This window comes from Microtus ochrogaster, linkage group LG8 (genome assembly GCF_000317375.1).
Source record: "Microtus ochrogaster isolate Prairie Vole_2 linkage group LG8, MicOch1.0, whole genome shotgun sequence".
NCBI lineage: Eukaryota > Metazoa > Chordata > Mammalia > Rodentia > Cricetidae > Microtus > Microtus ochrogaster.
The window spans coordinates 6,369,065-6,395,374 of NC_022033.1; the positions used below are offsets into that span (position 1 = coordinate 6,369,065).

Consider the following 26,310-nt stretch of genomic DNA (forward strand, 5'->3'; position numbering starts at 1 on the left):
AAAGGCTTGAGGGCAGCCCGGACTACTAGTGAGATCCTGTCTCTTCAGTCTACAGAAAGGGAGAAGAGCTAGGTGTGGTAACATATGCCTATAATCCCAACACTCAGGAGACACAGACAGGCAAATCTCAAAAGACACAGACAGACAGACACACACACACATGCACACACACAAACATGTGCACACGTGCACACACAGAGAAAAAAAATTTCTGCTAGCTAAACATCTGACAGGCTGGGACTAGTATCTAGAACATATAAAGACCTCAACAACGAACAAGGAACCAAAGGATGAAACACAGATGGCCAATAAACACAAAAAACGTCTAATTTCACTAGCTAACCATCAGAGAAATGCAAATCAAAAGAACCCCAAATCCAATGTCACCCCAGTCAGGATGGCAGTTATCAAAACAAATGACAACAGATGTTAATGGCAGATGTGACAAAGGGAACACTTATACATGACTGAGAGAATGCCATGTCAGCCTCGTGGAAGTCAGGATGGAGGCTTCTCAAATAACTCAACAGAGACCTTTTAACATGACCCATGATACTCTTGGGTATCTACCCGAAGTTCTCTGCGTCAACCTGTCACAGAAGTGCTTGCATGCCACTGTGTACTGTAGCACTGACCACGACAGCTCCATCATGGAACCAACCTACTCATCCAAGAACAAAGGGGGATGGGAAATTCTTTCCGGTCATTACATGGAATGAAGCTATACCATTTGCAAGACAACGGATTCAATAGTCACACTGTGAATTGAGACAGTCTCAGAAAGAGAAATGTTTTCTCTCATTTGTGGCTCCTCGATTTTATATAGATATATAAAATCATTTACACACGCATACAAGGAAAAAAGTAAAATAGTCTATGTGGACAGAGGGAGCAAAGGAAGTGGGAGGGGATGAAAGGAAGGGCTGGGAGGGAAAGGGGGAGTATGTGCCACATCTGATATACACATGTGTGAAAACTTAGGCATAGCATTAAAAGACCCTGTCTCAAAAACAAAAGGAAGGACAAACTTGCTGGAGGTCATAGTAAAGTAACTATGATAGGATTTGAAGTTGAGAAAGATGCCTTAGTAACTCACATTGAAAGTTGGTTCCCATCATCTTAGCAAGCTCCTGGCAACTCTCCTTTCCCACACTGAAGGATGTCTCAAGTTCATGGAATAACTATGATGCTGTAACTGTTATGTCATGTTCTCAAGAACTCAGCCTGGACCAAAATCAAAACTCATTTATACATTGGACAAATGGGATCTGGCCAAGAAATGGGTTGGGCTACCTCCTACTAGAGGCTAGGCCAGTAACTTGTAAACACATTCGACTTCTCAGTCCTGGTTTGACTCATTTATGAATGGAAGGTCTGAGATGGCACCTTAGCTACTTTGCCACAATCTGCCTGCTTCTTAAGGCCAGCTAGTCTGACGAGCGAGTATTGCAACAACAGGCTATTCTGGGGAACTGGGTGCTTTCAAAATACCTGACGATCTGCAGTTAACACAATGAGCCAAGAACCTCTGGTGTGTGTGTGTGTGTGTGTGTGTGTGTGTGTGTGTGTGTGTGTGTGTGTGTGTAACAGAGACCTTGGGCTTCTGTTGTATTTATTTTTTTGAGATAAGATCTCTGATTGCCCGGGCTGGCCTTGACATTGCTCTGCCCCAGAGGATGGTCCAGATCCTTTTGCCTCTACTTCAAGTGCTGGGATTCTGAGCATGCTGCCACACCCGTCTTGTAGCCACGTTCTTAATGTTCTCCATGAGCCAACACAGTACTTTTTTCTTTCTTCAGCCCCATACTAGCTCAGGCTAGCCTGGAATTAGGCTAGCTTAGTCCAGCACGGCCTCAGAATCATGGCAATGCTCCTGCCTCAGCCTCCTGAGGGCTGTGATTACAGGCTTGTGCCATTAGAGAACAGTACTTTGGACTCAATTTTCTTTCCTGGGCTTAGTGGATTTGCTCTCCTCATTTCCCCAGGATCTAATAAGTATCTTAGGAAAGCCAGCTGCCTTTGTGTTCCATGCCCATCAACAGTTTCCACACCAGCTCTTAGCTGTGAAATTTTACTGGGTTTGGTGGTATTCTAACACTGTACCAGGGCTATAAAGACAGCTGAGTGGAACAGTGTACAGAGGGTTCACACCTTGAAGTTTTCAGACTGTATTGCTTCAAGATCTTGAGTATCTGAGCTTGTATCCGCTTTCCAAGTGCTGGGGCTGCAGTGTGTGCTACGTTTGGGACCCAGGTTAGGAACTCTGCTAGTTGGGCTACAATGCTAGCCCCCAATTTGCTTTGTTTTGGCTCTTTGGATGTAGTCTACATATGCATACATTTTGCGTGGATAATTCTAACTGTGGGTCTGTTTTCGCTAGTTGACACCAGGATGGCTTGTATCCTATTACCTAGGAGACTGAGGACTGGGGTTTAGATAATGTTCTCAGAGACTTGGGCTGTTCCGTAAGGCACTTGCGGCTGCTTCCTCATTGGAGACAGCTTTAAATTTCCCAGGTGGTTTGGGTAGTGGTAACAGGTCCACATTGGCTGGAGGAACAGTTGGTAAACAGGCTGGCTCTCATAGCCTTCCCCACTGCCCTGTCCTGTGCATCTGTCAACTCCCCAGCTAGTGCAGACAGAGTACATGGATCTTTGGAGTTCTCTTTTTACTCTCTGTGTGTGTGTACCTTGAAACTCAAATCTTACTTTCAGGGACTTAAAAAAACAAAACAACACTCTTACTCTTTCCTTTACTATTTTCTCTTCTTGGTCTTGAAGCAAGTTCCCACCCCATGAAGCCAAGCTTCATTTCTGCTCAGAAACCATGACCTCACAAGGTCACCAGGCCAGCATAGCTACTGGCTCCAACCCCACTAACCTCTGCATGTTTTCTTGTTTCTCAGGACTTCTCTGGTATTCTTGATAGCTCTATTTAGAGCTTAAGGATAAATTCTGCTCACATTTGAATGGCAAGGGTCTCAGGGTGGCTCACTTACTTTCACAAGTTGGAGCACAAATGCCTTCCCTCGCCCCGGAACCTGTTTACACCACAGTGCTCTATACCTCCACGCGGTCAAGTGCTAGCTGCATGGAGCTGAAGGAGGCCTCTGAGCACCCAAGGGACTCACAGCTCACAACAGTGACTACCTTCAGGGCCAGAGCTGAGACCAGGCTCCCCCATACTGCTTTTCTAAAGAAAACTGAGATACAAAGCAGAGTTTTCTTGAACTGATCTGAAGGAAGGGGTCTATACCTAAGTCCTTTCTGTTCAAAGAACAAAGCCCGCTGGAATGTACCTAGGCCTTCTAGAACAAGCTCCAGGCTGTGAAACATACGGCCCACCCTTATGGCTTAAGAACTGCCATTCAACTATCAAAGGCTCATGGCAATCTCCAGAAACACAAACTAGCTTAAGTTACTGTTATGTAAAAAATTTATTTTAGAAGTCACATCTTTAAAAAAATAACAGGTTGTTCTGAGCAGATAGAAACTCATCATTCAAAGGCCGGGGGTGTTATGCACAATTATCAAGATGTAAACACCAAGTCCGTGCAATGTTCTTGACATCTACACAAGCTAAAAAACGTGAACATGGCTTTTAAAAGGCAGGGGAGAGGAAGGGACAGAGGGAGGGGAGAAAACTATTTTGGAAACAGAGAATTTTGATCTTGTAAATGTTAGTATTGAAACCACAGCTATTGAGACTAGCCCAGGGACTGTATGAAGTGGCATTATTATTTTAATTCTCAAGTGCTGGACAGCATGCCTGCTGGGAGTGCAGGCAGGGACAGAAGTGGCAAGCCTCTGCTCTGTAGTGTTGTCACAGCATGAACACAAGAGGGAAGTCTCAGGGAGTGGGGAGCCTGCGGGCAGAGCGGCTGTTCTCGTCCCTAGCCAGTAACTTTCTTATACTCTCCTGGGTAGCACCCCCAAGTGGCCACGCTCCAATACTGGAGAACCAGAACACAAAATAAAAGTGTAAACTCACACTTACTGTGGATAAAAAAAATACAGCTTTTCAGGATTGCGACCCCAAACCCAGTGACCCCTGCCTACCCCAATCCCCCACCCCAGTGGTGAGGCTGGAGCAGAATGTTTATGTCAGAGTCCCCACAACACAGCAGTGACCTAGTGTGGCCTAGTCACAACTCTTATCAGTGATCTCACTGTTTCCAGGTACTTCTGCCCAGGTCCCCAGGGAGTCTTCTTTAGGAGGCTCACAGGGCTGGTTCACCTCCGTGCAGCTAGACAGAGAGCCCGTCAGCTTCCCAGACACTTCAAGTGAGAGATACATCAGATAGCACGCTGCAGTAACCGCCCCCCCGCCCCCAAGAGCGTGCTCCCGTGTACCCCGATTAGAAGCTTCTGTCAGGCTGGGGGCAACAGCAGGCTCTTGCGGCTTAGACTGGATACAGTTTTGATTATGTATCCCATCAAATCATTACCATCCATCTGTTTGTTTGTTGAGACAAGGGACTCACTATGTAGTTCTGGCTTCCCTGGAATTCATCATGTAGACCAGACTAGGATCTCACAGAGATCCACTTGCCTCTGCCTCCTGAGAGCAGGATTAAAGGCGGGCCTAGCCCAGGCTGGTCTCAAACTTGCTATTTAGCCAAGGCAGGCCCTATGCTCCCGATCATCCTACTTTACTGGGCTTATGGGCCGGTCATTGTTCGGAGCGGTGAGCCTTGCTGGTACCAAGAGCACGCTGCAGGAAATGGCAGATAGGGCGATGGAAACCCTTAGGTTACTGAAGTGAAGAAGAAGGTACAGTGAGGTTTTGGATCTGAGCTTTATTACCAGGGTGACGTCACCTCAGAATGGGACTGGGACCCTGCAAGGTGGTTCCACAAGGCACCAAACCGAGGTCCTCAGAGCTGCAGACCTCCTCATGGGCCGAAACACAGCTGGAAAGGAAATACAAAGGGGGCAGGGCAGGCGCAAGAGGTCACAAAAGAGCCTGAGGGCACTCCTTGTGAGAGTCCTGGCTGGCCGTGAAGAACTTCCAGTGTTCTGTCCTTCTCCTGGACCAGTTGAAAGCCATGGCAAGTCCTGCACTTATGGAGCCGGTGGGAAGCACACCGGAATCACGGCAGCAGACAAGTGCACAGGTCTGTTCCCAACTTCTCCCACAATTCTCCATCAAGGTCAAGAAAAGAGCTTCCACGTTCAAACCCAAGGCAGGAGCCAGGCAGTGGCACACTCACCACAGATGGTACAAACTGCTCACTCCTGCGGCTGGTGGCAGGACACAGGGAGGGCAGAGTCCTGAGACAGGAACCCTAGGAGTGGGGCTGGCTCAGTCAGTGGTGGACCTCCGGTACCAGAACCGAGCTCGGAAGTCATCACTGCACGTCATGAAGCCAGGGTTGGTGGGCGAGTGCACAATACAGCGAACGATGTTGTTGTGGCCCAGGGAAAGCAGGTTTCTGCGCTCAGCTGTCCTAGAGTCCCAGCAGCAGAGGCTGATGGTCCTTTCATCCGGCAGCAAAATATAGTCCTCAGTGTGGTTAAACACAGCCTGCGTCCGGTGCACCTGCCGTCCACTCAGACCTGCGCCTGTCACACAAACCAACATGTTAGCCTCTGGACCAAGGGGCAGCCTTAGACCCTCACAATGTTCTAACGCTGTGCCAATACTGTCACCTCCAGGCCAACCACTCAAGGTAACCAACCGCTCCCTTTGAGGCACTTGCAGGCAAACGCCCACCTTGTACTACGTCATTCATCTCCTAGTTTAAGCCCGTGGTGCTGGGCACTGCCTAGCATCACTAACGATGTCTTGCTGCTGGGCATTCAGCTTGCATCCACTGAACAGTTTGTAAAATACTGCACACAGCATCCTATCCTCAGGATAAACTAACGGCACACCACATAAGTGCCCACCTTTCAAAGGGAAGCTTTATCACTTCATGACTGTAAATAGCAGTCATTTATGCTGTAAATACCATGTAATGTATAAATATTAAAACAGCCAGGACAATCCACTACTTAATGAGGCTATATTTTAGTGGACAGTCTCCCAAATACCCTTGCACTTCTAACCTCAGAAACCAGAGCTCATGTGCTGCTTTCATTCAGAGTTCGCAGTACAGATCTGTAGGAGGGAGGAACACGGCCACAGAGGCAGTTAGCGGGGTGTGCACTCCTGAGGGGCCCTACAGATCTGTATGAGGGAAGAACATGGCTACACAGGTAGTTAGCGGGGTGCGCACTCCTGAGGGGCCGTGCAGATCTGTATGAAGGAAGAACATGGCTATAGAGGTAGTTAGTGGAGTGTGCACTCCTAAGGGGCCGTGACTTTGGGTAGATGCTTTCCTACTTCAAGTCTTTTTTTTTCTCAACTCTCCAGGGCCTGCCCATGAGGGTGCTGAGGAGTAAAGCAAATGACTCACAAACCCCACCTTACAAGTGCTCAGGAGACGCTGCCAGGAACATTTATCTGTAAGGTCTGCACAGTACCAGGTGCAAGGCAGATCTACTCAGTGCTGTGCAGCACTCTGGATTCTAATTTGCACCTGTGTCTGTTCCTAACTTCCACTGACTCCAAGTAATGGTGACAGACATCAGCCTGTGTGCAGTCCATGGACTTACTGAAGTAATGGTGACAGACATCAGCCTGTGTGCAGTCCATGGACTTACTGAGGAGTGTGACAAAACACCAACACGACACTCCTCACCTTTCTGAAACATCCACCAAACGACGTCAGTCAAACGTCTCACCAACAACACAACATCCCTTTGAGTCACAGACGGCTCGATGAGTCAAGAAAGACGGCCTCACTTCTACTACTTCTTGGGTTTACGAGAAGGCTGCGCATTTTATAACCAACTTTCCATTTAATTTCTCTTACAAAATACTGCAAATTTTAACTCTCTTCCTGTAAGTTTGGGCTCATCTTTTTCCTGTCTATCCATAGCCTGGCTATAGATTACAAATATTGACCCGTCTAGTACATATAAAAACACATGATGAGTTTAATACATCCAATGTCCTCTTTGGGTTTCCCCTGTCTATCGCTATCTTAAAACCACTCTGCATTCTAAGTAAGTCTTCAAACCAGAATGGAAACCCTGGCATGCCGACTGTCAGGGTGCTGACTTGGGAATTAGGAAATCCATTATGTATATATTCCTTCAGAAAAAAAATTGCAACTCTCCATTAAATTAAGCCAATAAATTAGGTGTCTACAAAAATCCAAGCTCTTGGTAGCGGTCCAGTTCATGCCTGTCCCAGCGCATCATTCCCTGGAAAGCAAGGACTGTCACTTGTAAATGGAACATTTTCACGTTCACTCTGATGGCTTCTGCATACAAGGAGCACCTGGTTTTAAGAGATGTTTTCCAAAATGATACCATATAAAGTATCTAAGCTACCAAAGACAATGACAAAGTGGCTCTTTAGGCAACTAGTTTGTGCCACAGAGAGGATCAGTGCTGCACCCCAGTGGCTTGAATGTCACCAGCTCTTCTATGCCTCTCTCCAAGATGCTAACTCAGACAGCTTCTTGACAAAACCCTGCACGCTACAACCTTGGCGTGCTTCCTGTAGTGAGACCCACACATCTCACAGGAGAGGAACTTCCCAGACGATCCTGTCAAACAACACTCTTAGCTGCTGTGGACCACAATAAGGCGCAGCAGCAACAACACTCTCTGTACCCAGAGCTGAACTGAGCACCAAGCTGGGCAAATTCAAGACTTACCATAAAAGGAGCCCACGGGCACAGACGCTACAAACTGGAGACTAACAGTAACTACTGGGGGAACTGAGCTGGCTTTCTTTTCTTCCTCTCTGCTGGGTCTATTTTATACGTGGACACCGGTGATCGCTTGCAGGGGTTTCCTATATTGGCCTAGGGGATGGGCCAAAGGCCCTCTGAACTCCTTTTCTCCAGTATATCCAGTCCTCAGGAATCTGACCCCCAGGAAACCCCAGCATCCCTTCTCACGCACCTGTGTACCTCACCAGCGTCCGCCCTGTGGATATCTCCCAGAGCTTAGCTACAGAGTCTTTTCCACTTGAGAGGATGTACTTGGAATTCTTGGAGAAAATAGCAGAACAGACTTCTGCGCCATCGTGAGCTTTCTCAAAGGTTGTGATGCAGCGATTGGAAACGCCATCCCACAGCTTGATGCAGCCGTCCTTGCTGCCAGTGACATACATGTTGGCACTAGGATTGTAGTTAACCGAACAGATGGCATCGGTGTGCTGGTCTTGGGGATTGCAAGAAACGAAACACTGGAAGGTGTTGATATCATAGAGGCGGAGTGTAGGATGCTGAGTCCCAACCAGGATAAAGTCCCCAGAAGGGTGGAAAGAGATGGAGCGCAGCATTTCAGCTTCCTGTGAGGACAGAGGCACAGTGTCAGTCACCAGACCTGACCAGAACGCCGAAGGAGGCAGGGGGACAAATGCACATCCCGGGATGCAGAAAACTTACTGGCCAGTTACTCCATAAACTAGACAGGAGGTCACTTGCGAATGAACATGGGGTGAAATCAGACAGACCCTTGCAAATGGAGAAAGGGAGCTGCCCTCATGCGCCCAGAGGTGAAAAAACCTGCTCCAGGGCAGCGATACTAAGGAAAACCAGCCAATGAATGACGGAAGCCGCTTCTGAAACATTCAACAGTTCCAACTGAGAACACTGGTGGCTTAAGTTATACTTTCAGGGAAGTTTTTGTTTTTTCCCAGTCCTGGAGCTTGAACCCGCAGTACAACAAAAGTGACCCATCCCTAACCCCGCTTCAGACAGGGTCTCACACTATAGTTCAAGTTGGCAAAGAATTGACTATGCGCAGGCTGGTCATGAATGAACTCGTGCCAATCCTCCTGGCCCAGCTCATCAGCAGTCCCGAGAGATGTGCACCACGGAGCTGTGACCAGCTGCAGTCCTGCCTGGGTAGAGGACAGCCGTGACCCACACACCAGTGGAGTCTGGTAAAGTGGCACCCAGGGCTTATCCTTTATAGGGTGATCACTGAGACCACCTGGAAAAAGTGACAAAATACCCGAAACTAAGAAAATAACCATAAAATACTGTATCTAAATAAAAGTCAAGGCTCCTCTGATCTCTAACCTGAATGTACTTGAAGGCTCTTTTAGCAGACGGTTTGGAATAATCAAACAATTTTAGAGTGTAATCCCTTGAGCCCGAGGCCAGGATCTGTTCTGTAGGGTGAAAAGCAAGACACGTGACTTCATCCACGTGGTCGTAAAGAGTTCGAATCACTGGGTGGTTCTCCATGTTCTGTTGTGCAGTCTCATTCATCATGACCTGGACCAACAAGAAAAGGAGAGATAGATGCTCAAGGTACAGAGGCACCTGGTCCAAGCCCACAGTCCCACGGGGTACACCAGAGCTGGTGAGCACACAGCTGCCTGTCTGGAGCAATGGTAGGCGGGAAGGGTACCTCAATTGGCATGGCACTTTTGGCCAACATTCTTTCCGTGTCCAGTATCTTTATGGAAGCATCAGCGGAGCCTGTGGCTATCAACTGCCCGTCTCTGCTATAGGTGGCCACGCGGCATGGGCCTTTGTGGGAAGTGACATAGCAGGTTTCATACTCGGAAGCCTCGGGCGACATTGTCTGGACATCTGCATCAAACTCCAGGTCAATCCCTGTGCCAGGGGCAACTGTATCAGAGCGACCAATTGCATACTGAACTGCAGAGTCATCGTTTTCCATCCCTGGAAAAACCAAAATTAAGAGCGTGAGAAAAGCTGTTAAGTGCAAAGACAAGCTCCAGGTCTAGGGTGGAAACGATGTCTGCCACCACCACCAAATGCTCGACCAGCCATGCACCCTGCCCATCCTGTGCATGATGCACACTGCTGCAGGCAGAATTCATCTTTAACACCACAAAGCAACAGCACTGTAGTTAATTTATTTTCCCCATTTAGAATGGGGAAACAAAACTTAGATGCCTTTTTTTTTTTAAATTTCTTCATTTGCTATATATACAGTGTTCTGCCTACATGTATGCCTACTTGCCAGAAAGGGGCACCAGATCTCATTACAGATGGTTGTGAGCCACCATGTGGTTTCTGGGAATTGAACTCAGGACCTCTGGAAGATGTTCTTAACTGCTGAGCCATCTCTCCCGTCCATCTTTGCTTATTTTATGGTGTTGGGGCAACCCATAGCCTCACACCTACCAGGGTCTACCCTATCACCGAGTTAAATCTCCAGCACCGAATTCTAGTCTTTAGGGTTGTGATCAGTTAGTTGTAGCTTTGGGGTGAATTAGTGACATTAGTGAAATGCTTTTGAAAGAATGCCATACTTAAGTATACTGAAGTTTATAAAAAATATGTTCGTTGGGTGTTACAAAAGTTGCCTGTGACCCCAGAACTTAGGAGGAAGAGGCAAGAGGATCATGAGTTTAAGATCCATTTCACCTACATATTGAGCTCAAGGTAGCCTCGGAGATAAGAAATCCATTATCAAGCAAGCAAGCAAGCAAGCAAGCAAGCAAGCAAGCAAGCAAGCAAATAAAAAGCTGGGAATAATGGAACCCACTTACGGGAGGCAGAGGCAGGTAAGCTGAGGTCTGTCTGGTCTATATAATAAGTTCCAGGACAGCCAGGGCTACATAATGAAATCTTGTTTCAAAAACAAAACAAGGAGGCTGGAAAGATGGCTCAGTGGTTAAGAGTACTTGCCTTGAGACTCAGTTCTCATTACCCACATGGTAACTCACAACCATCTATGATTCCAGTTCCAAGAGACTGGATAACTTTTTTTGGCCGATGTGGGAACCAGGCACTCACATGGTACATGCTCATGCATGCAGGCTAAACACTCAAATACATAAAATAAAAACAAACCTAAACTAAACTAAAAAAAAATAAATAAAATCAAAATAAAACACAGAGGTGGAGATGGCTCAGCTGTTAGGAGCACTGGTTGTTCTTCCAGAGGATTGGGGTTGAATTCTTAGCTAACAAATGTCTGTAATTCTTGTTCCAGGGAATCTGACACCCTCTTCTGGCCTCCAGGAACACTGCACACATACAGACCCAAACTAGCAAAACAGTAATAATAAAAATCACTCCTCAGTAATCCCCAGAACAAACAAGAAAGTGTTGGATTTAAAATAACCTCACCTATCACATAAACAGTAAGTGTAACTGGTATAGGAGGACTCAAAACACGTGAAGAACTTTTATGGCCTCTTCCCAAACATACAACTCTTGCTTTTCAAAACAAACGCCGGCGTGTACTACTGGGACTTGCCTGGTTGTTTAAACATTCACAGTTCACCAGAACAAGTCTTCAACATTGTATTGCTTCCACATTATATATTTTTATGGATATCTAGAATTAAAATCTTAAATTTAAAGTTAAACATTTAAATTTTCTCTGTGGACCATTTTAATTTATCCCCCCTGGACAATTTCATAAGTGGCATTATCAAGTCAAAGGAATAAATCTGTTCCGTGTGCTGCTATCTTTTCTGTGAACACATCTCTTGTTATGTACGCTTTCATAATGACCCAGAATAATGTTAGAGTGTGTGTCTGTGTGTGAGCTGTGGAGACCACTTCCTGACTGAAAGCATGCTTAAACACAAACTTACCATCAACGTTGGCAGTGACGTGGACACAGCTGGGTATAGGGTGAGGTAGGTGCCAGGGTATACCAATGGCCAGCTCAAGGCCCCGATGGCTACAGAGACGGTCTGTGTGCGTGTGCCAGGATATACCAACGGCCAGCACAAGGCCCCGATGGCTACAGAGACGGGGTGTGTGTGTGTGTGTGTGTGCGCGCGCGCGCGTGCGCCAGGATATACCAACGGCCAGCACAAGGCCCTGATGGCTACAGAGACGGTGTGTGTGTGTGTGTGTGTGTGTGTGTGTGTGTGTGTAAATGATTCAAAGGACAAAGTCACTTTCAGATAGGATGTTAGGAGGGAAGTGGATCATGGTGGCAGAGTAACTGAGCAAAGGAGCATGGGGAGACAGGGGCAAAGGCGAGAAGAGCAATCGGCCATGACATCTGAGCTGAGATCTGAGGGGAGTGTCCAGGTGATTTGTACAAATAGAACCAGCTTCATCACCTGGACTTCAGTGACCCTTTACGTCCTCATCTCTGAACTTGGCACACACTGGACACTGAAATCACGCAGAATAACCTCAGAAACTGCCCTTGGCAGACATCTACAATGTCACTCTGGGATGTGGGAATCCGCACTCACAGTTTACCTAGTTTGATGAGGTGCAGGAGCTGCTCCGAGGGCGCGCACACCGACTGGGGCTTGATTTCATTGATGAGGCCATTGGCGATGCTGATGTAACCGTCATAGAGCAGCTGGCTAATGATCAGCTTGTAGAGCTGCTGCCGGTCCTTCAAGCCCACTTTGGTTCTGTACATTTTGCAGAAGAGGACAGTTTCCCTGACTGCTGCAAGAGTAAACAGGCACTGGTGAAAAGCAGAGGCACTCCTCAGCTACCAGCAGCGTGGGTCTCCTCCGCCAGGAGCAGCCACACACTCCACTCCCAGCCTGACTAGCTGTATTATCTTTGGACGGTCACCCTGTTTTCCTTGGCTCAGGTTCCTCTGCTGTTACCTAAGTCACTGGAGGTTAATCAAGAGGGTGCACAGAAATTGCAGAGGTAGGTGGGTGCTTGCATACAGAAACTATACAAGCCATGTCACCAATGGCTACAGTAGAACCCTTCACTATTTCTCTCCTCTGCTAAACTACCCACTTGCAGCCTTTCTCTGTTGCTATCCCTTCTGTTAACACTGGTGCCCGCAATAGGCAGACAGCTCACACTCTGTAGACGCCTGGAGTACTTTACCTTTCTCACCAGCTGGACTGTAAATCTCTGAGTGACATTTTATTATTTTAAAACCTATTTTCTCTGGGCGGTGGTGATGTACGCCTTTAATCCCAGCACTCGGGGGGCAGAGACTGGCAGATCCCTGTGATTTGAGACCAGCCTGGTCTACACAGGAAGTCACAGGCCAGCCAGAACTGCACAGTGAGACCCTGTCACAAACAAACTTAAAATGATACCACCAGAACAAACAGGAAATGTAAATCTGGACAGACTGTGCTCTCAGTTTCATCGGGAAGGGTCGAAGCTCTCCAGTCCATGAAAACAACCCAGAACTAAAGGTGATGGCTTCCATATCAATTAGTGCAGGCAATTTGATAATTATCAGTATGTGGCTAGATGTTTGACTACAGGAATCGAGGGACAGCAAGCAAGAAGGCGGGACTGGTAATAAGGCCAAGGGTTAATGTTTGTTTAGCCTGCCAGATGCCCTAGGCTCAGTAACAACAACAGCAACAACAACAAAAAGCCCTGCACAACAATAACAACGACAACAAAAAGCCCGCAGGGCCACACACTGCTTCGTTCTGATGGGGTGTCCTCAACAGGTAACACCAATCAAGCACTTCGTACTGCCAGATACGATTCCAGGCACCTACTTGGCATTAGCTCACTAAACGAAAGTATTCAATATACTCGTGCACTTACGTAAGAAATGTACACAAATCTACTCTTGCATAAGACGCCGGGACACAACAGAGGAGGAAATAAGTTCCAAGAATCTAGGAGACCGGTTCATCCAAGCTAAAGTCAGCCCCCGATAGTTGAGGGCAAGTCTGCGCACTCCGGAGTCCACAACTTAAACTACTGAGCTACCATCTCTTCACTTTTGCCAGGGAACACCTGGGGCTGTGCCACGAGATTTAAGGGGCGGGGGAGTGTGGTTGAGCCTTCACTGAATGCCCACGAAACTTCCAGTGGAGCACAGGTCTACTTAGAGCCTCTCCAGTTCGCCAAAAGGAACTCTCAGGCACGAGGCAGGAAGAGCCCGCCCCGGGGATGCAGGGGACCCAGGGACCGCTCAGGCGGGAAGCAGGGACCGAGGCCCTTGGAGGCTCGGGCTGCAGGCCTGGCCGGCCAACTCTGGCACACAGACTCGGGGCGTACGGCCTCTCGCCATCCTCTCCGCAAGTTGCAGATAGTTCACGCAATCAACCATAGACCCCAGCCAACCGCACCAAACCGATTCCCTATGGCCCCTCCTACCCACAATCCCGTACCCCCGATCAGGGTCTCGGTCTCCCGTTCTCTTCTAGAAAAATGGAGGCGCGAATCGTGCCTGATCGATCGCTCTGAGTGCGCACTCACTGCGCACGCGCGAAGGGTACGCAGCAGAGCGCCGAGCAACCTCCCGATCACTCGCCAGCCTGCCCTTCTCGCCATCTTACTCACTGGCACGTTCCGGACGCTCATTCACCGCCTCCGAGCCGATCACCTTCGCGACAACCCTGAACCCACAGGGCTGTTGTGTGACCGGCAAACGCCCGATCCGGGGGAGCACGGCGAGCGACAGAACGGCCACAGATCGGACAGGCCGTTGGCTCGCCACTTCCGGGCTCTGACGGCTCAGTGCGCTTGCGCTCCAGTTACGCAAGGACAGAGCTTCCCGTCGTCGCGTTCACGGTGAGCCAATCACAGGACGGTGTCGCTTTGCCTCGAGCCAATCAGCTTTCGGAGCAGAGGGTTTAACTCCTATTTTAAAAGGAGAACCTTTGAATTGTAACGGCTGAGCTCCCGGGATCGCTTGAGGCTTCGGTCGGAGTCAGGATCCTGCCCGTGGGTAGGAAGGGGACCAGGTGGGCGAGGGAGAGCCTGGGTGCTGCAAACCGAAGGGGAACGTTGAGTGGCATTGGGGCAGGGGGCTGTCTCAGTAGGTTTGCATTCGGTGTAAGAAAGATCCAGATGGCCTCTTCCCTCCTTGGGTTTCGGTTCCGGTGGGAATGGGACCCAGACCACCAGCTGACCGAGTAATTTGCAAGCTGGCGGAGGTCGTATGGGTGCAGCAGCTGCGACCTACTGGGGACTGATTGTGGTAGAGAGGCGGGGGTCTAGATGGAATCGACTATGCGTGAGAGCCCCCTTGCAGAGACACACGCCCCGAACCGGTGCTGCCCTCACCTCAGCCTTTTGTGCAGTTGATGGCGGGACTACTTGAGGGTCTGGTTCAAAGTGTAGACCTGTTAAAACTCAGTTTGTAGAGTATCCTGGAAGCCCTGGGAGTCCCCACCACTGCCTAAACCCTTCATGGTAGCCCCTGTCTTTAATACTAATAACGAGGAGGTGGAGGCAGGTGGCTCAGAAGCTAAAGGCCGTTCTTAGAGACACAGTCCGTCAGAAGCCAGCCTGAACTATATGCAACCCTGAATGAACAAAAATAGTTAAAACAAAAAAATTAGCCTCCCCACACGCCAGATGTGGTTGCTCACTTAGGCAGTCTGAGGCAAGAGAGTAGAGCCTTTCCCAAAAGTGGGGCCTGTCTGTAAATGTAGTTCAGTTAGCAGAGTGCTTGCCTGGATTCTTGGATTCCACGTCCTGGATTCGATTCCTTGCACTTCATACACTGGGCATGGTGAGCGTGCTTGTAATCCCAGCACTGGGGAAGTGGAGGCAGGAGGATCAGAAGTTCAAAGTAATCCTCCGCTATAGCATGTTCAAGGCTAGCCTAGCCTGGGCTACAGGAAACCCTGTCTCAAAAACAAACATAAAGGCAGTGTCTGGTCCCAAATTCCTTTAATCCCAGAATTTGGGAGCTGAGGAAGAAGAATCTCTGAGTTCAAGGCCAACTTGTTGTACACTGTTCCAGGCCAGCTGGGGGCTACACAAAGACACCTTGTCTCAAAAAACCAAAACCAAACAAAATCCTGGCTTCACTTGTAGATGTAGGAAATAGAAATCTCTTAGGGTTAGGGCCCTGGTGTAGCTAATCATGGGAAAGTTAAAATGCAGGGTCCTTTATTAAAGCTAGCATCTGGGCCCAGGAGCTCCGTTCCCTAACAAACAGGCATCTAGTGAAGTGGATACAGCTATCTTCCCTTCTGCTCCCAGCTCCTGCCTAGCCCCCCTAATCTTTGCATTATGGTCCCTTCAGTCACACACTTAGTTGTTTGTCCCTCTGCCAGCAAGCATATGTGTGCAAAGGGGAACCTGAGCCTGATGTGCCATGAGCACTTTCTTACTTGGGAGTTGTAAAGCCTTGAGCTGAATGGGGTCTGTAGTGATGTTTCATTTGTATTTTAATAAATAAAGCTTGCCTGAAGTTCAGAGAGAAAACAGCCCCACTGATCAGCCTTACAGACCAGGCAGTGGTGACACACACCTTTAATCCTAGTAGCCACAGAAACCGGGCATACTGGTGCACGCCTTTAATCCCAGCCCTAGAGAGGAATCTAATCCTCATTCTGAGGATTCCTGGAGGCAGGGTTGCCATTTCAGACCGAGGTAAGAGCCAGTGGCTGCTGCTTTGCTTTTCTAACCTTCAGGCTGAACCCCAGCATCTGTCTCCGGGTTTTTACTAATTGTGCTACAGGGATCTGTGAAGGTCATTTGATGAAGACGAGAAGGTGAAGGACTCGGTTTGGGGGGTAAAATGAGGCCAAACCATGAGGGTAGGGGAAAGGGGACAAAAGTGGTGAGTGGCCAAACCTGTTCTCTGGGAATAAAGTTAGTGCTGATTTTGCCACAGTAGGGGAAGCTGAGAGACTGGCAATGCAGTGGAATTCAAAGGGCCCAATGGGAATGGGTTTGGAGGAAGAGAAGAAAAGGTGAGCTTTGCGGCTCCAAGAGGGATGAGAGATGGGATCACGGCCCAAGGCAGTGGTGGGGCTAGTGGGAGGCTGTGTATGGTGGACGTTAGGTGTTAAAGCACAAAGAACGTGCCCTGGAGGGGAGAGCATGAGAGGATGTGATGAGATGCAGCGATTGTCAGTGGGAAGGGGCCTCACGCATGCCGCATGCGTGTCAGCGTGTTTCACTTGTGCCAAGGAAAGGGCGAGGTGCACACGTACAGAGGTTGTCTGTCGGCACTTTAAAGCAGGTGGCTTCCTATAAGTGAAAGGCTCTTGTTTCTCTCTGCAGGTGACATGGACAGATGTAAAGAAAACTGCGGTTCCAGGCCTGCTAAGGTACACAGAATTACCCGTGATCACGATTGTATTTTTTAGAAATAATTTTGAAGTGAAATGCATTGTTTGTGTGCACCTGTGCGTGTGCCACAGCGTAGGTCAGAGGGCAGCTTGCATGCATAGGTTCTTTCTACCATGTGGGTCAGGGAATCTAACTCAGGTTGTCAGGCTTAGCTTCTAGAGCCCTTATCCACTGAGCCAAGGGGGCTGCTCCTGTAGAAATGATTCTGGTATTGGAATTCTTCCCACCCTTGCTTTGGGTGGAAGCTTAAGTCCCTTCCTGACCCGGCCTGGAAGCTTCCGTCGGTGGGCCTTTATTTCTGCAGGAGATGGCTTTACTCTTGAGACCGCCTGTCTTCCGAGTGAGTGGATCCTGGGCCCCACCTTCCCTGCTACTGCTTGCTGTGGACCTTAAGAGTTGTTTAGGAATTGACACAGTACTTTTTTTTGTTTCTTTTTTGTCAGAGTCCTCCCTTTTTTCTTTTTGAAAACTCAACTTCTTCATAATTTCTTGGGCATTTTAGTTTTGGAGATTATATCCCCCCCCCCCCCACACACACACAGGGTTTCTCTGTTAACAGCCTTGGCTGTGCTGGAACTGCCTGGAATTCACAGGTCTGGCAGCCTCTGCCTCCCTAGTGCTGGGATTATAGGTGTGCACCACTACCCTCAACCCCTGGGTGGAAGTTACATTCTTAAATATTTTGTTGGTAGGGTGTGATGAGCACACCTTTAATCCCATCCCTTGAGGGCAGAGGTGGGCCGACTGAGACAGGCTAGTCTGTTCTATGTAGCGAGATCCAGGCTGGCTAGGATTATTCATTGGGACCCTCTCGAGTAAGTGCTCTGAAAGTACAACCCAGGTATTAACAGAATACTAGTAACAAGCTTATTGGAAGCCTAGCATAACTTTAAACTGTTTTGCAAAATTGCTTGAGGTTGGTGCTGTTGAACAGTCAGATTTCGTTCAGTCTTTTTCCTAAACATAAAGTTGTTACAAGGTTTGGACATGAAGTTTTGGTAACACTTGAGTCTGCTCCTGGCAGATGGTCTCACTCAGGTGCTGAGGCTGGCCTAGAACTCAGTGCTCCTCCTGCCTTAGCCCCCCAAGTCCTGGGATTACAGGTGTGTGTGCCAGCATCCCTGGCTTCGGAGCTTGACAGAGTTCAGTGTTTCACCCTTGGCTGGAGGCTGAGTTCCTGAGTGGCTAATAGAGGGGACTTTTGGGATGAGGGTGGGAGGTGCCCTCCATCTAGCCACATGCATATTAAAATAGCTTCATCTCCCCTCCTTTTAACTTTTTTTTTTTAATTTGTATTTTATGTGAATGAATCCTTGCCTGCATGTATTTCTGTGTACCATGTGTATACCTCACACTTGAGGCCCGAAGGGGGCATCACATCCCCTGGATCTGGAGTTAAGGGTCCTCTGAAAGGGCAGCCAGTGCTCTTAACTGCTCAGTCATCTCTCCGGCCCCCATTTCCGTTTGTTAGCCATGATATTTATGAGTCTTAGATTAGAAGTGAAACTTGGTTGAGTTCTCAGGATACCAATAGCCATAATGTCTTTCTCTCCATCTCAGACCACAGTTCCCTTTGGTCCAAAACGAGTCTTGGTGACAGAGCAGATTCCTTCTCAGAACCTAGGATTGGCTAGCAGTGGCCAGGCCCAGCGGGTCTTGTGTCCTTCCAACTCCTCCCACCGTGTCCCTTCACAAGCACAGAAACTGGCCTCATGTCAAAAGCCAGTACCAAAGCAGTTGCCAGCTGCCAACGTTCCTCGACCTGTCTCCCGGCTCAGCAACCCCCAGAAAAGTGAGCAGCCCCAGCCCACAGCCTCTGGTAAGCCAGTCTTTTACTGCCTTGGATGGTCATCCTTTTTAGTTCTTCAAAAAGCAAATGCAGAGATTGGCATTTACTTCGAAGCCCTGGCTTGTATGCCATGTATGTCGAGGATAAAGAGAAGATGGGAAGATTATAGACGTAATGGCTAGCCCTGCCAGGGGAAGCTACTGCAGGTTCTTTGGAGCAGAAGGAGATGTTGGCTGTAAGGGAGGGGCTGCTGCTGGTTGTGGGGTGCCTGGGAGGGAGGCTGAACTTAAACGGCAGTGGCTGGAGCAGGGTTAATGTTTGATTATTTAGCAGCTGGTAGTGCTTGCAGGCTCTGAGATGATAGCCAGCCTTGCTCAGTGTCTCCAGTCCTTGTAGCCCCTTCATGTAGTCTCCAGTTATTGACACACTTCTACAGAACGGGCTAAAAGTCAGCAGTTAACTTCTAAGACATCACCAGAAAGGAGAGGTGTCATGAATTTGCCACTTCATTTAGGAAGCAGACTCAAGACAACTGGGTGATAGATGCGACCTGGAGGATGAGTGGGGAAGAGGCAGCTGTGATGGTGAAGGAAGAGAGAAAACTTCAACTCCTCAGAAGGACATGGTGTCTGTAAATAAGCCATGGCAGGCAGACAGTCTGGAGGGAACCCCTTTAAATTATGTGTGTATATGCCGGTCCCCTAAAGGGTGACAGCGGAAGGGCCAGGTGGCTAGAGTATGTGCCTGGGTCATGGTCCTCAGGTCCTGCAGTGGTGATATTGAACACATGAATCGAGAGAATGGTTCATGAAGGAGAAATTAGTTTGGACCCATAGTCACGTGACCTGAGTGGAGCTGCTGTGCTGTTTGAGTCTCAGGTGACAAGGACATGTCTCACATATGAGCAGCTCTTGAAGTAGCACCCGTGGTCCCTAGGGTGCCACTGTCACATCTTCTAAGCTAGCGTGTCTTTGGAAGGAGGGTGACTGGCTTGTGCTCTCTTTCCATGATGATAATTTGTATGCAGCGCTGCTCCCACAAGGGGGCAGCTTGTGAGTGGGATGTTGCTGGTTTCTCTGGAAAGTCTTCCTGGGGGAGGCTCCAGGATGAGGATGGACACGCTTGCTCTTGTTGGATGAGGGCCTGCTCATATTTGCTCTAGAAATTGAGACCCTCACATGGCAGACTATGGTTTCTGGTTTAGTAGTCTCCCCAATGAAGAAATGAAAAGCCAGGGTTATCATGCTTGATGCACCTCCAATATTTTGGTGATGATTTTTGTTGTTTGTTTTGTTTTGTTTTGTTTGGGACAGGATTTTTCTGTGTAGCCCTGTCCTGGAACTTGCTCTGTAGACCAGGCTGGCAATGACTCAGAGACCTGCCTGCCTCTGCCTGGCTATGGGACTATTCTTTGATTTATCTCTGTTCACTGATTTTTTTTTAAAGAAGTATATAGTTGCTCTAAAAACAGTATTTTAACTTATTTCATATAGGAAATAATTCTGAAAAGGAACAGGCATCAAAACAGAAAACTGAAGACTCGAAAAAGTAAGCTTTCTTCTCTTCTACCAGAACATCACCTGGCTGTGGCCCTGATCCTAACACATCCTCATTGCCAGAACACCACCCGGCTGCGTCCCCCCCCCCATCCTAACACACCCTCAGTATCAGAACACCACCGGCTGCGGCCACCGATCCTAACACATCCTCATTCAACCAATTGACCAGGGGATCAAAAGTCATTTTTACTTCTTTAATTACCTTTTTCATAGAAAATTTTATTAAAACTTTATTTGTAAAAGTAGTAAATAGAGAAATATCACATGTTAATATACAACACAGACCTGTACAACTCAGTGAATTTGTACACAGTTTGTGAAGCCATTTGGATGGCCTGTTGGGTCTCTCCTGCTTCATCAATGGCAGTGCCTCTGTGACTCCCTGTAGGCCGTTGGCTTCTCTGGGGTTATGCAGGGAGGAGGTCCCTACACTGTCCTGAAGGGTGTACTGTCGTCCATACTGTTGCTGTCCTGTGGTGGTGAGGGTTGTCTGTCAGTCTGTATTCTGCAGTACAGTGCTGCTTTGGGCTGGGGACGTTGGGCTTTAAGGTTGTGACTCATTCTGGTGGTTCCGGGTTGGTGCTTGTTAGTGTCCGTACTAGGTGTCATCTGAGCGGATCAAGTCGGCTGTTTATTGGAAAGTGGTGGAGATTTTCTTCATATTTAAATACATTACTTTCTAGAAGGCAGTGGACTCTGGAGGACTTTGACATTGGCCGCCCCCTGGGTAAAGGAAAGTTTGGAAATGTTTACTTGGCAAGGGAGAAGCAAAGCAAGTTTATCCTGGCCCTGAAGGTGCTGTTTAAAACCCAGCTGGAGAAAGCAGGGGTGGAGCACCAGCTTCGAAGAGAAGTGGAGATACAGTCCCACTTGCGGTGAGTGGCCCTCCTGCCACAGGCGCAGGGACCAGTGCTCTGCCACAGGAGCAGGGACCAGTGGGAGTGATTAAAGCTGCTGTTTCCCGTAGATGCAGGGGATGTGGCCCTGAGGCTACATCACTCAGGTAGGTGACTTGGGATTTCTTTCCTCAGGAGGAGAGTTAGGGGAAGAGTATGGTTCATTTGGTGTATTTTCTTTTGTTTTCTGTTTTGGATCTCTGTTGTAGGAGGAGCGGGCCGTGTTCCTGGCACCCGGCTAGCTTAAACCCCAAAATAACCACACAGAAATTCTATTAATTAAATTACTACCTGGCCCATTAGCTCTAGCCTCTTATTGGCTAACTCTCACATCTTGATTAACCCATTTCTATTAAATCTGTGTGTCACCACGTGATTGTAGCTTACCTGCAAGAGTCTAACCTACGTCAGTCTCAGGCAGGAGATTCATGGCGTCTGCCACACTTCCCTTCTTCCCAGCATTCTGTTCTGTCTACTGCCCACCTAAGGGCTGCCCTATCAAAGGGCCAAGGCAGTTTCTTTATTCAACCAATGAAAGCAACGCAAATACAGAAGGACCTCCTACACCAGATCTCGGTGTTTTCCAAGTTTGACTCATGCCAGCCCTGAAGCTCTGCTGTCGTCTGGCTGTCTGGCCTGCCATCACCTGGCAGGCTGTGCCCAGCCACCTGGCCCCTGCCCACAGCCAGCCCGTCTACCTTGGATGTGTCTTCTGTTGGCACATCCCACCCCTCAACACCTAGAGATTGGTGTTGAGCTGACAGTTCCCACTAAGAATAAAGATGTCTGGAAGGGAGCGGTGTTTGTGTGGGTATGGTTAAGGTGCTGTTTTCTTGGGTGGGCTCTGCATTTGGTACACCTGGACTCTGGATCCAGGTGTCACGGTCTCCATTCTTTGTTGCAGGCACCCCAACATCCTCAGGCTGTATGGATATTTCCACGATGCCACCAGAGTTTATCTAATTCTCGAGTACGCACCCCTTGGGACAGTCTATAGAGAGCTCCAGAAGCACTCCAAGTTTGACGAGCAGAGAACGGCTACTGTAAGTGCTGTACTGTCCGGGCTCCCCCTCTTGTCTCCTAACGTCCCTTGCTTTATGGTTCAGGCGACTGTCTTCATAAAAGGGCTCATGAGACTGAACATTTGGAAAAATCAAGGCAGCTTATACCTCATGTATGGAGTGGTTGGCTGTGTGTGTGTGTTTCTGTGGAAATGTAATCTAGTTCTGCTCTCCCTTGTCATCTCCCGTGTGTGTGTCTGTGTCTGTCTTTGTCTTAGGGTTTGTGTGGCTGCGAAGAGACACCACAACCAGGGCAGCTGTTACAAAGGAAAACATTTAATTGGAGTCAGTCCATTGTCATCATGGTGGGACATGGTGCTGTAGCTGAGAGTCCTACCCGCTGCAGGCGACGGGAAGTTGATTGAGACACTGGGTGGTATCCTGAGCATGGGAGACCTTAAAGCTGTTCCCCACAGTGACACACCTCCTCTAACAAGGCCATGCCTCCTAATAGTGCCACTCCCTATGAGCTTATGGGGGGCAATGGCATTCAAATTACCACAGTGTTTATTTTAGTATAGTTCTAGATACAGAAATCACAAGAGCACCGAGTTTCTGTGCGCCCCACACCTATTTCTCTCCTGCTAACAACTGTAGTGAGTGTCCTGCTTTGGTTGTGACTGGGTCAGTGCTGGTGATGACTGGCGTAGTGACGTCCACGCTTTCTTCAGAGCGCATTCATTTCCCTGGCTCTTGTTGGATGAGGGCCTGCTCATATTTGCTCTAGAGATTGAGACCCTCGCATGGCAGACTATGGTTTCTGGTTTAGTAGTCTCCCCAATGAAGATTAGGAAGGGACGCGTGTGGGTCCTGAGGAAGAGCCCAGCACCAAGCGCACTCTTGTCACACATCCCTATGGCACATTTATAATGTGACAGCCTGCTAGGTGGTAAGCTCGGTGCCCTGTGCCTGGGTGATCTTTGTCCTTTGCTTCTGCTGTAAGTCAGTCTCTCCCTCCCCATGCTGAGCTCTCAGCCGCTAAGCACGGTCACCCTGAGGAGTGGAGAGTGGAGGACTGAGCGGAGTGTCAACTATTTGGAGTTTGGGCCAGGAGGTTGCTCTTCCTGTCATGAGTTCTTTTTGGATTTATTTTTTATATTTGAATAGTTTGCCTGCATGTTTATCTGTGTACATGCACAGAGGCCAGAAGAGGGAGCTGCACTTTCAGATGGTTGTGAACACCTGTGTGGTACTGGGAACTGTCTAGAACTTCTAGAAGAGGAGCTTCTGTCTCTGTCTCTGTCTCTCTGTCTCTCTGTCTCTCTGTCTCTCTGTCTCTCTCTCTCTGTCTCTCTCTCTCTCTCTCTCTCTCTCTCTCTCTCTCTCCTGTCTTTAACTTAAAATGCAGAGGGACTTGTTTTATTTTGTTCCATTGTTGGCTGCTGGGAGCTCTTCTTGCTTCTATGTAAACTGCCATTGTGGGGCACTGGGCTCCATGTGCTTTCTCTGGTTCAGAGTGCTTAACTTTTTCTTCACTTCTGGGCCTGCCCCTAGAAGCAGCCGTTCCTTCCGAGAATGTTCCTGGAAACTGAGTTCTGGAGACTAGGGTGGGAGCTCCTCCTGCTGAGCTGTCGATGCTTCTAGGTCCTTAGCGGCAGAGGAGAGCGGCTGTGTTTGCTGACCCTTTCACCTTAGCTGATGCAGTGAGCTGGACTGCTGCTTTCCCCATCCATGGGGCCATTGTGGGCTCCCTCCCCCTGGGCCGCACTGTACACTGCCCCCAGCGCCTCCTCACTAGTTATGTGTTCCAGTGTCTATGTCTTACACGGTATGCTTGGGTCAGCTGGTGACAGTTTTGTCATTGAATACCAGACCCCTCCTTGGGCATTTGCCATCGGGATTTTGGATGTCAGTGGTTCTGACAGGGTGTAGTGGTTGATCTGGGTTTCGTGGTGTCACATGACACTGGCTGTTTGTCATATATATACCTGTGTCTTTTGTTTTTATAATGCTTTTTTCCTGATTGTTGTATTTTATTTCCTCCCGGTCTGAGCTTTTCCCCCCTCTCTCCGCGCTCTTTTCCAGGCAGTCTGAGGTCTCGCGGTCCTTAAGGCATAGCTGCTTTTCTTTCGCAGCCTGCTTCCCGCCTGCTGGAATTACAGGCTGCTGTCATGCTCACCTGACGCTTACAGCAAGCAACCTGCACTAATTATTTTCTTTAATTGGCCATTAGTAAGAAATCATCAACCAGGCAATGGTGGCATACACCTTTGATTCTAGCACTTGGGAGGCAGAGAGGCAGGCGGATCTCTGAGTTTGAGGCCATTCTGGTCTACAGAGTGAGTTCCAGGACAGCCAGGGCTACACAGAAATTCTGTGTTGAAAAACAATAAGAAATCTTCTGTTTGACCAACTTTCTTCTCAAAGGTAAATGAGGAAATTGTCCATTGGTTTCTGATGTTACCCTGCTTCAGACTTTGTACGTGGACAAAACATCATCTATATATTTGCGCTTCTCCATTTAAGATTTCAGTTCAATTGTGTGCATTGAGATATAAGCCAAGAATATTTATTCCTTATTAATTAGCATAGCACCCCCCCCAGTTTACTCCTCATGTAATTTAAGAAACTGCAGAGCAATGTAAGGGGTGTAGCCCCAGTCCCACAGCCTGGGAGGTGAGGGGGACGCTGTGCCAGGGAGTACTGGCTGACTCCTGCTGCCCATAGCTGCCGTTGCTCTGGCAGTGTGCAGTGGGTGCCAGCCTCATTGGTCTCTACTGTGAGCTACAAAAGAATGAGTTTACTTCAAAAGCTGAAAACCGTGTTAGTCTTCATTGGATCAACTTCCACAGTTGCCTGCTGCTTTACATAAAGCTAACGCTGCCTTCAATGCTTTTTCCCCAACAGTACATCACTGAGTTGGCAAACGCTCTGTCTTACTGTCATTCAAAGAGAGTCATCCACAGAGACATTAAGCCAGAGAACCTGCTTCTTGGGCCAAATGGAGAGTTGAAGATTGCAGACTTTGGGTGGTCTGTACATGCTCCATCTTCCAGGTATGGGAGTCCAGAGGTGGAAGCCCTAAATGGGGGTGGGGGTGGGGACTGTTGAGTAAATGCTAGTTTACTCTGAAATAAGGGGCCTTGGCTGACCTAGGAATACTTGGGACCACTGTAGATTTGATAAAGCTTTTTTCTGTGACCATTTTGGGCTCTGGCACTCTAGGCCTTAGCTTACAGGTTCTGAATATCCCGAGAGGCTAATGGAAGAGGGCGATGAACTTAGAGGTCTGGCTGATGTATGATCGATAAACAAAGATGCACTCTGGGGGGACTGGGGTGGTGAACAGAGCGAAACCATGCAGTGTTGGTGCAGTGGGAATTAGACCTTTACTGTCTCCTCTCAAGCTGAGGCAGGGACGGCATCTAATGCGGCAGTTGAAAAGGAGGCAAACTTTGCAAATCAAAGTTGGGTTTGGGTAGCTTTGATTTTTCATGTGAATGGGCTGTCTTTAAATTTTGATCTACTTTATGTGTGTTGGTGTTTTGTCTGCATGTCTGTGTGAAGGTGTCAGGTCCTCTAGAACCAGAGCTACAAACAATTGTGAAGTGCCACATATGGCTGGGAATTGAACCCAGGTCCTTTAGGAGAGAAGTCAGTGCTCTTAACTGCTGGGCCATCTCTCCAGCTTGTGAATGGGGTGTCTTCAAGCGTGCTCCTGCTGTCAAGGTCTTGCCCACTTTGGGGATTGCTTTTTAAAATATTACCAAATGCCGCTTTTTAGGAAGCCTGTTAGAGGTTGGAGGAGAAAGCTCAATAAGTAAAGGTGCTTGTTGCTGAGCCAGTTCGGTCGTGGCTCCATTGGGTGGAAGGGAGAGGACTGAGCCAAATTGTCCTCCCACCTCTCGCTCTGTGATGTTCTCTTGACGTAAGCACGCACTCAAAGCACACAAATAAATGTAGTCTTGAAGATTAGTGCCTGTTATAAGAGTTGGCACAGCCTTTAGTCCCAGCGCTTAGGAGGCAGAGGCAGGTGGATCTCTGAGTTCGAGGCCAGCCTGGAGCA

At 48.5% G+C, this 26,310-nt stretch overlaps 2 protein-coding genes across 8 annotated transcripts in view; one reads left to right on the plus strand and one right to left on the minus strand.

The window, feature by feature from the left end:
- Nucleotides 1-4,555: 4,555 nt before the first annotated feature.
- Nucleotides 4,556-14,397, minus strand: Cstf1 (cleavage stimulation factor subunit 1). 5 transcript variants are annotated; one of them, XM_005362815.2, is made up of 6 exons: nt 14,249-14,397; nt 12,218-12,412; nt 9,423-9,700; nt 9,089-9,286; nt 7,962-8,352; nt 4,556-5,564 (listed from the first exon to the last, which is right to left on the minus strand). In XM_005362815.2, exons 2-6 carry the CDS (start codon nt 12,384-12,386, stop codon nt 5,305-5,307), a joined length of 1,296 nt encoding a protein of 431 aa, XP_005362872.1. In that variant the 5' UTR covers nt 12,387-12,412; nt 14,249-14,397; the 3' UTR covers nt 4,556-5,304. The 5 variants fall into 5 exon arrangements, with proteins under 5 accessions (XP_005362872.1, XP_005362873.1, XP_005362870.1 ...); XM_005362816.2 differs by having other exon boundaries at nt 12,218-12,415; nt 14,249-14,338; XM_005362813.2 differs by lacking the exon at nt 14,249-14,397 and adding an exon at nt 14,077-14,156 and having other exon boundaries at nt 12,218-12,415.
- Nucleotides 14,398-14,426: 29 nt separating this feature from the next.
- Aurka (aurora kinase A) overlaps nt 14,427-26,310 on the plus strand; it is a 14,249-nt gene continuing 2,365 nt past the window's right edge. Inside the window, exons 1-7 of one of the 3 annotated variants that reach the window (XM_026787241.1) lie at nt 14,427-14,479; nt 16,931-16,977; nt 18,560-18,818; nt 20,282-20,336; nt 21,031-21,222; nt 22,148-22,286; nt 25,152-25,300. In XM_026787241.1, coding sequence (XP_026643042.1) covers nt 16,936-16,977; nt 18,560-18,818; nt 20,282-20,336; nt 21,031-21,222; nt 22,148-22,286; nt 25,152-25,300 — 836 coding nt within the window. In that variant the 5' untranslated portion in view covers nt 14,427-14,479; nt 16,931-16,935. Of the gene's footprint in view, nt 14,480-14,536; nt 14,653-16,930; nt 16,978-18,559; nt 18,819-20,281; nt 20,337-21,030; nt 21,223-22,147; nt 22,287-25,151; nt 25,301-26,310 lie in introns of those variants that run through there. The other 2 variants (XM_013352095.1, XM_005362817.2) reach the window with 2 other exon arrangements.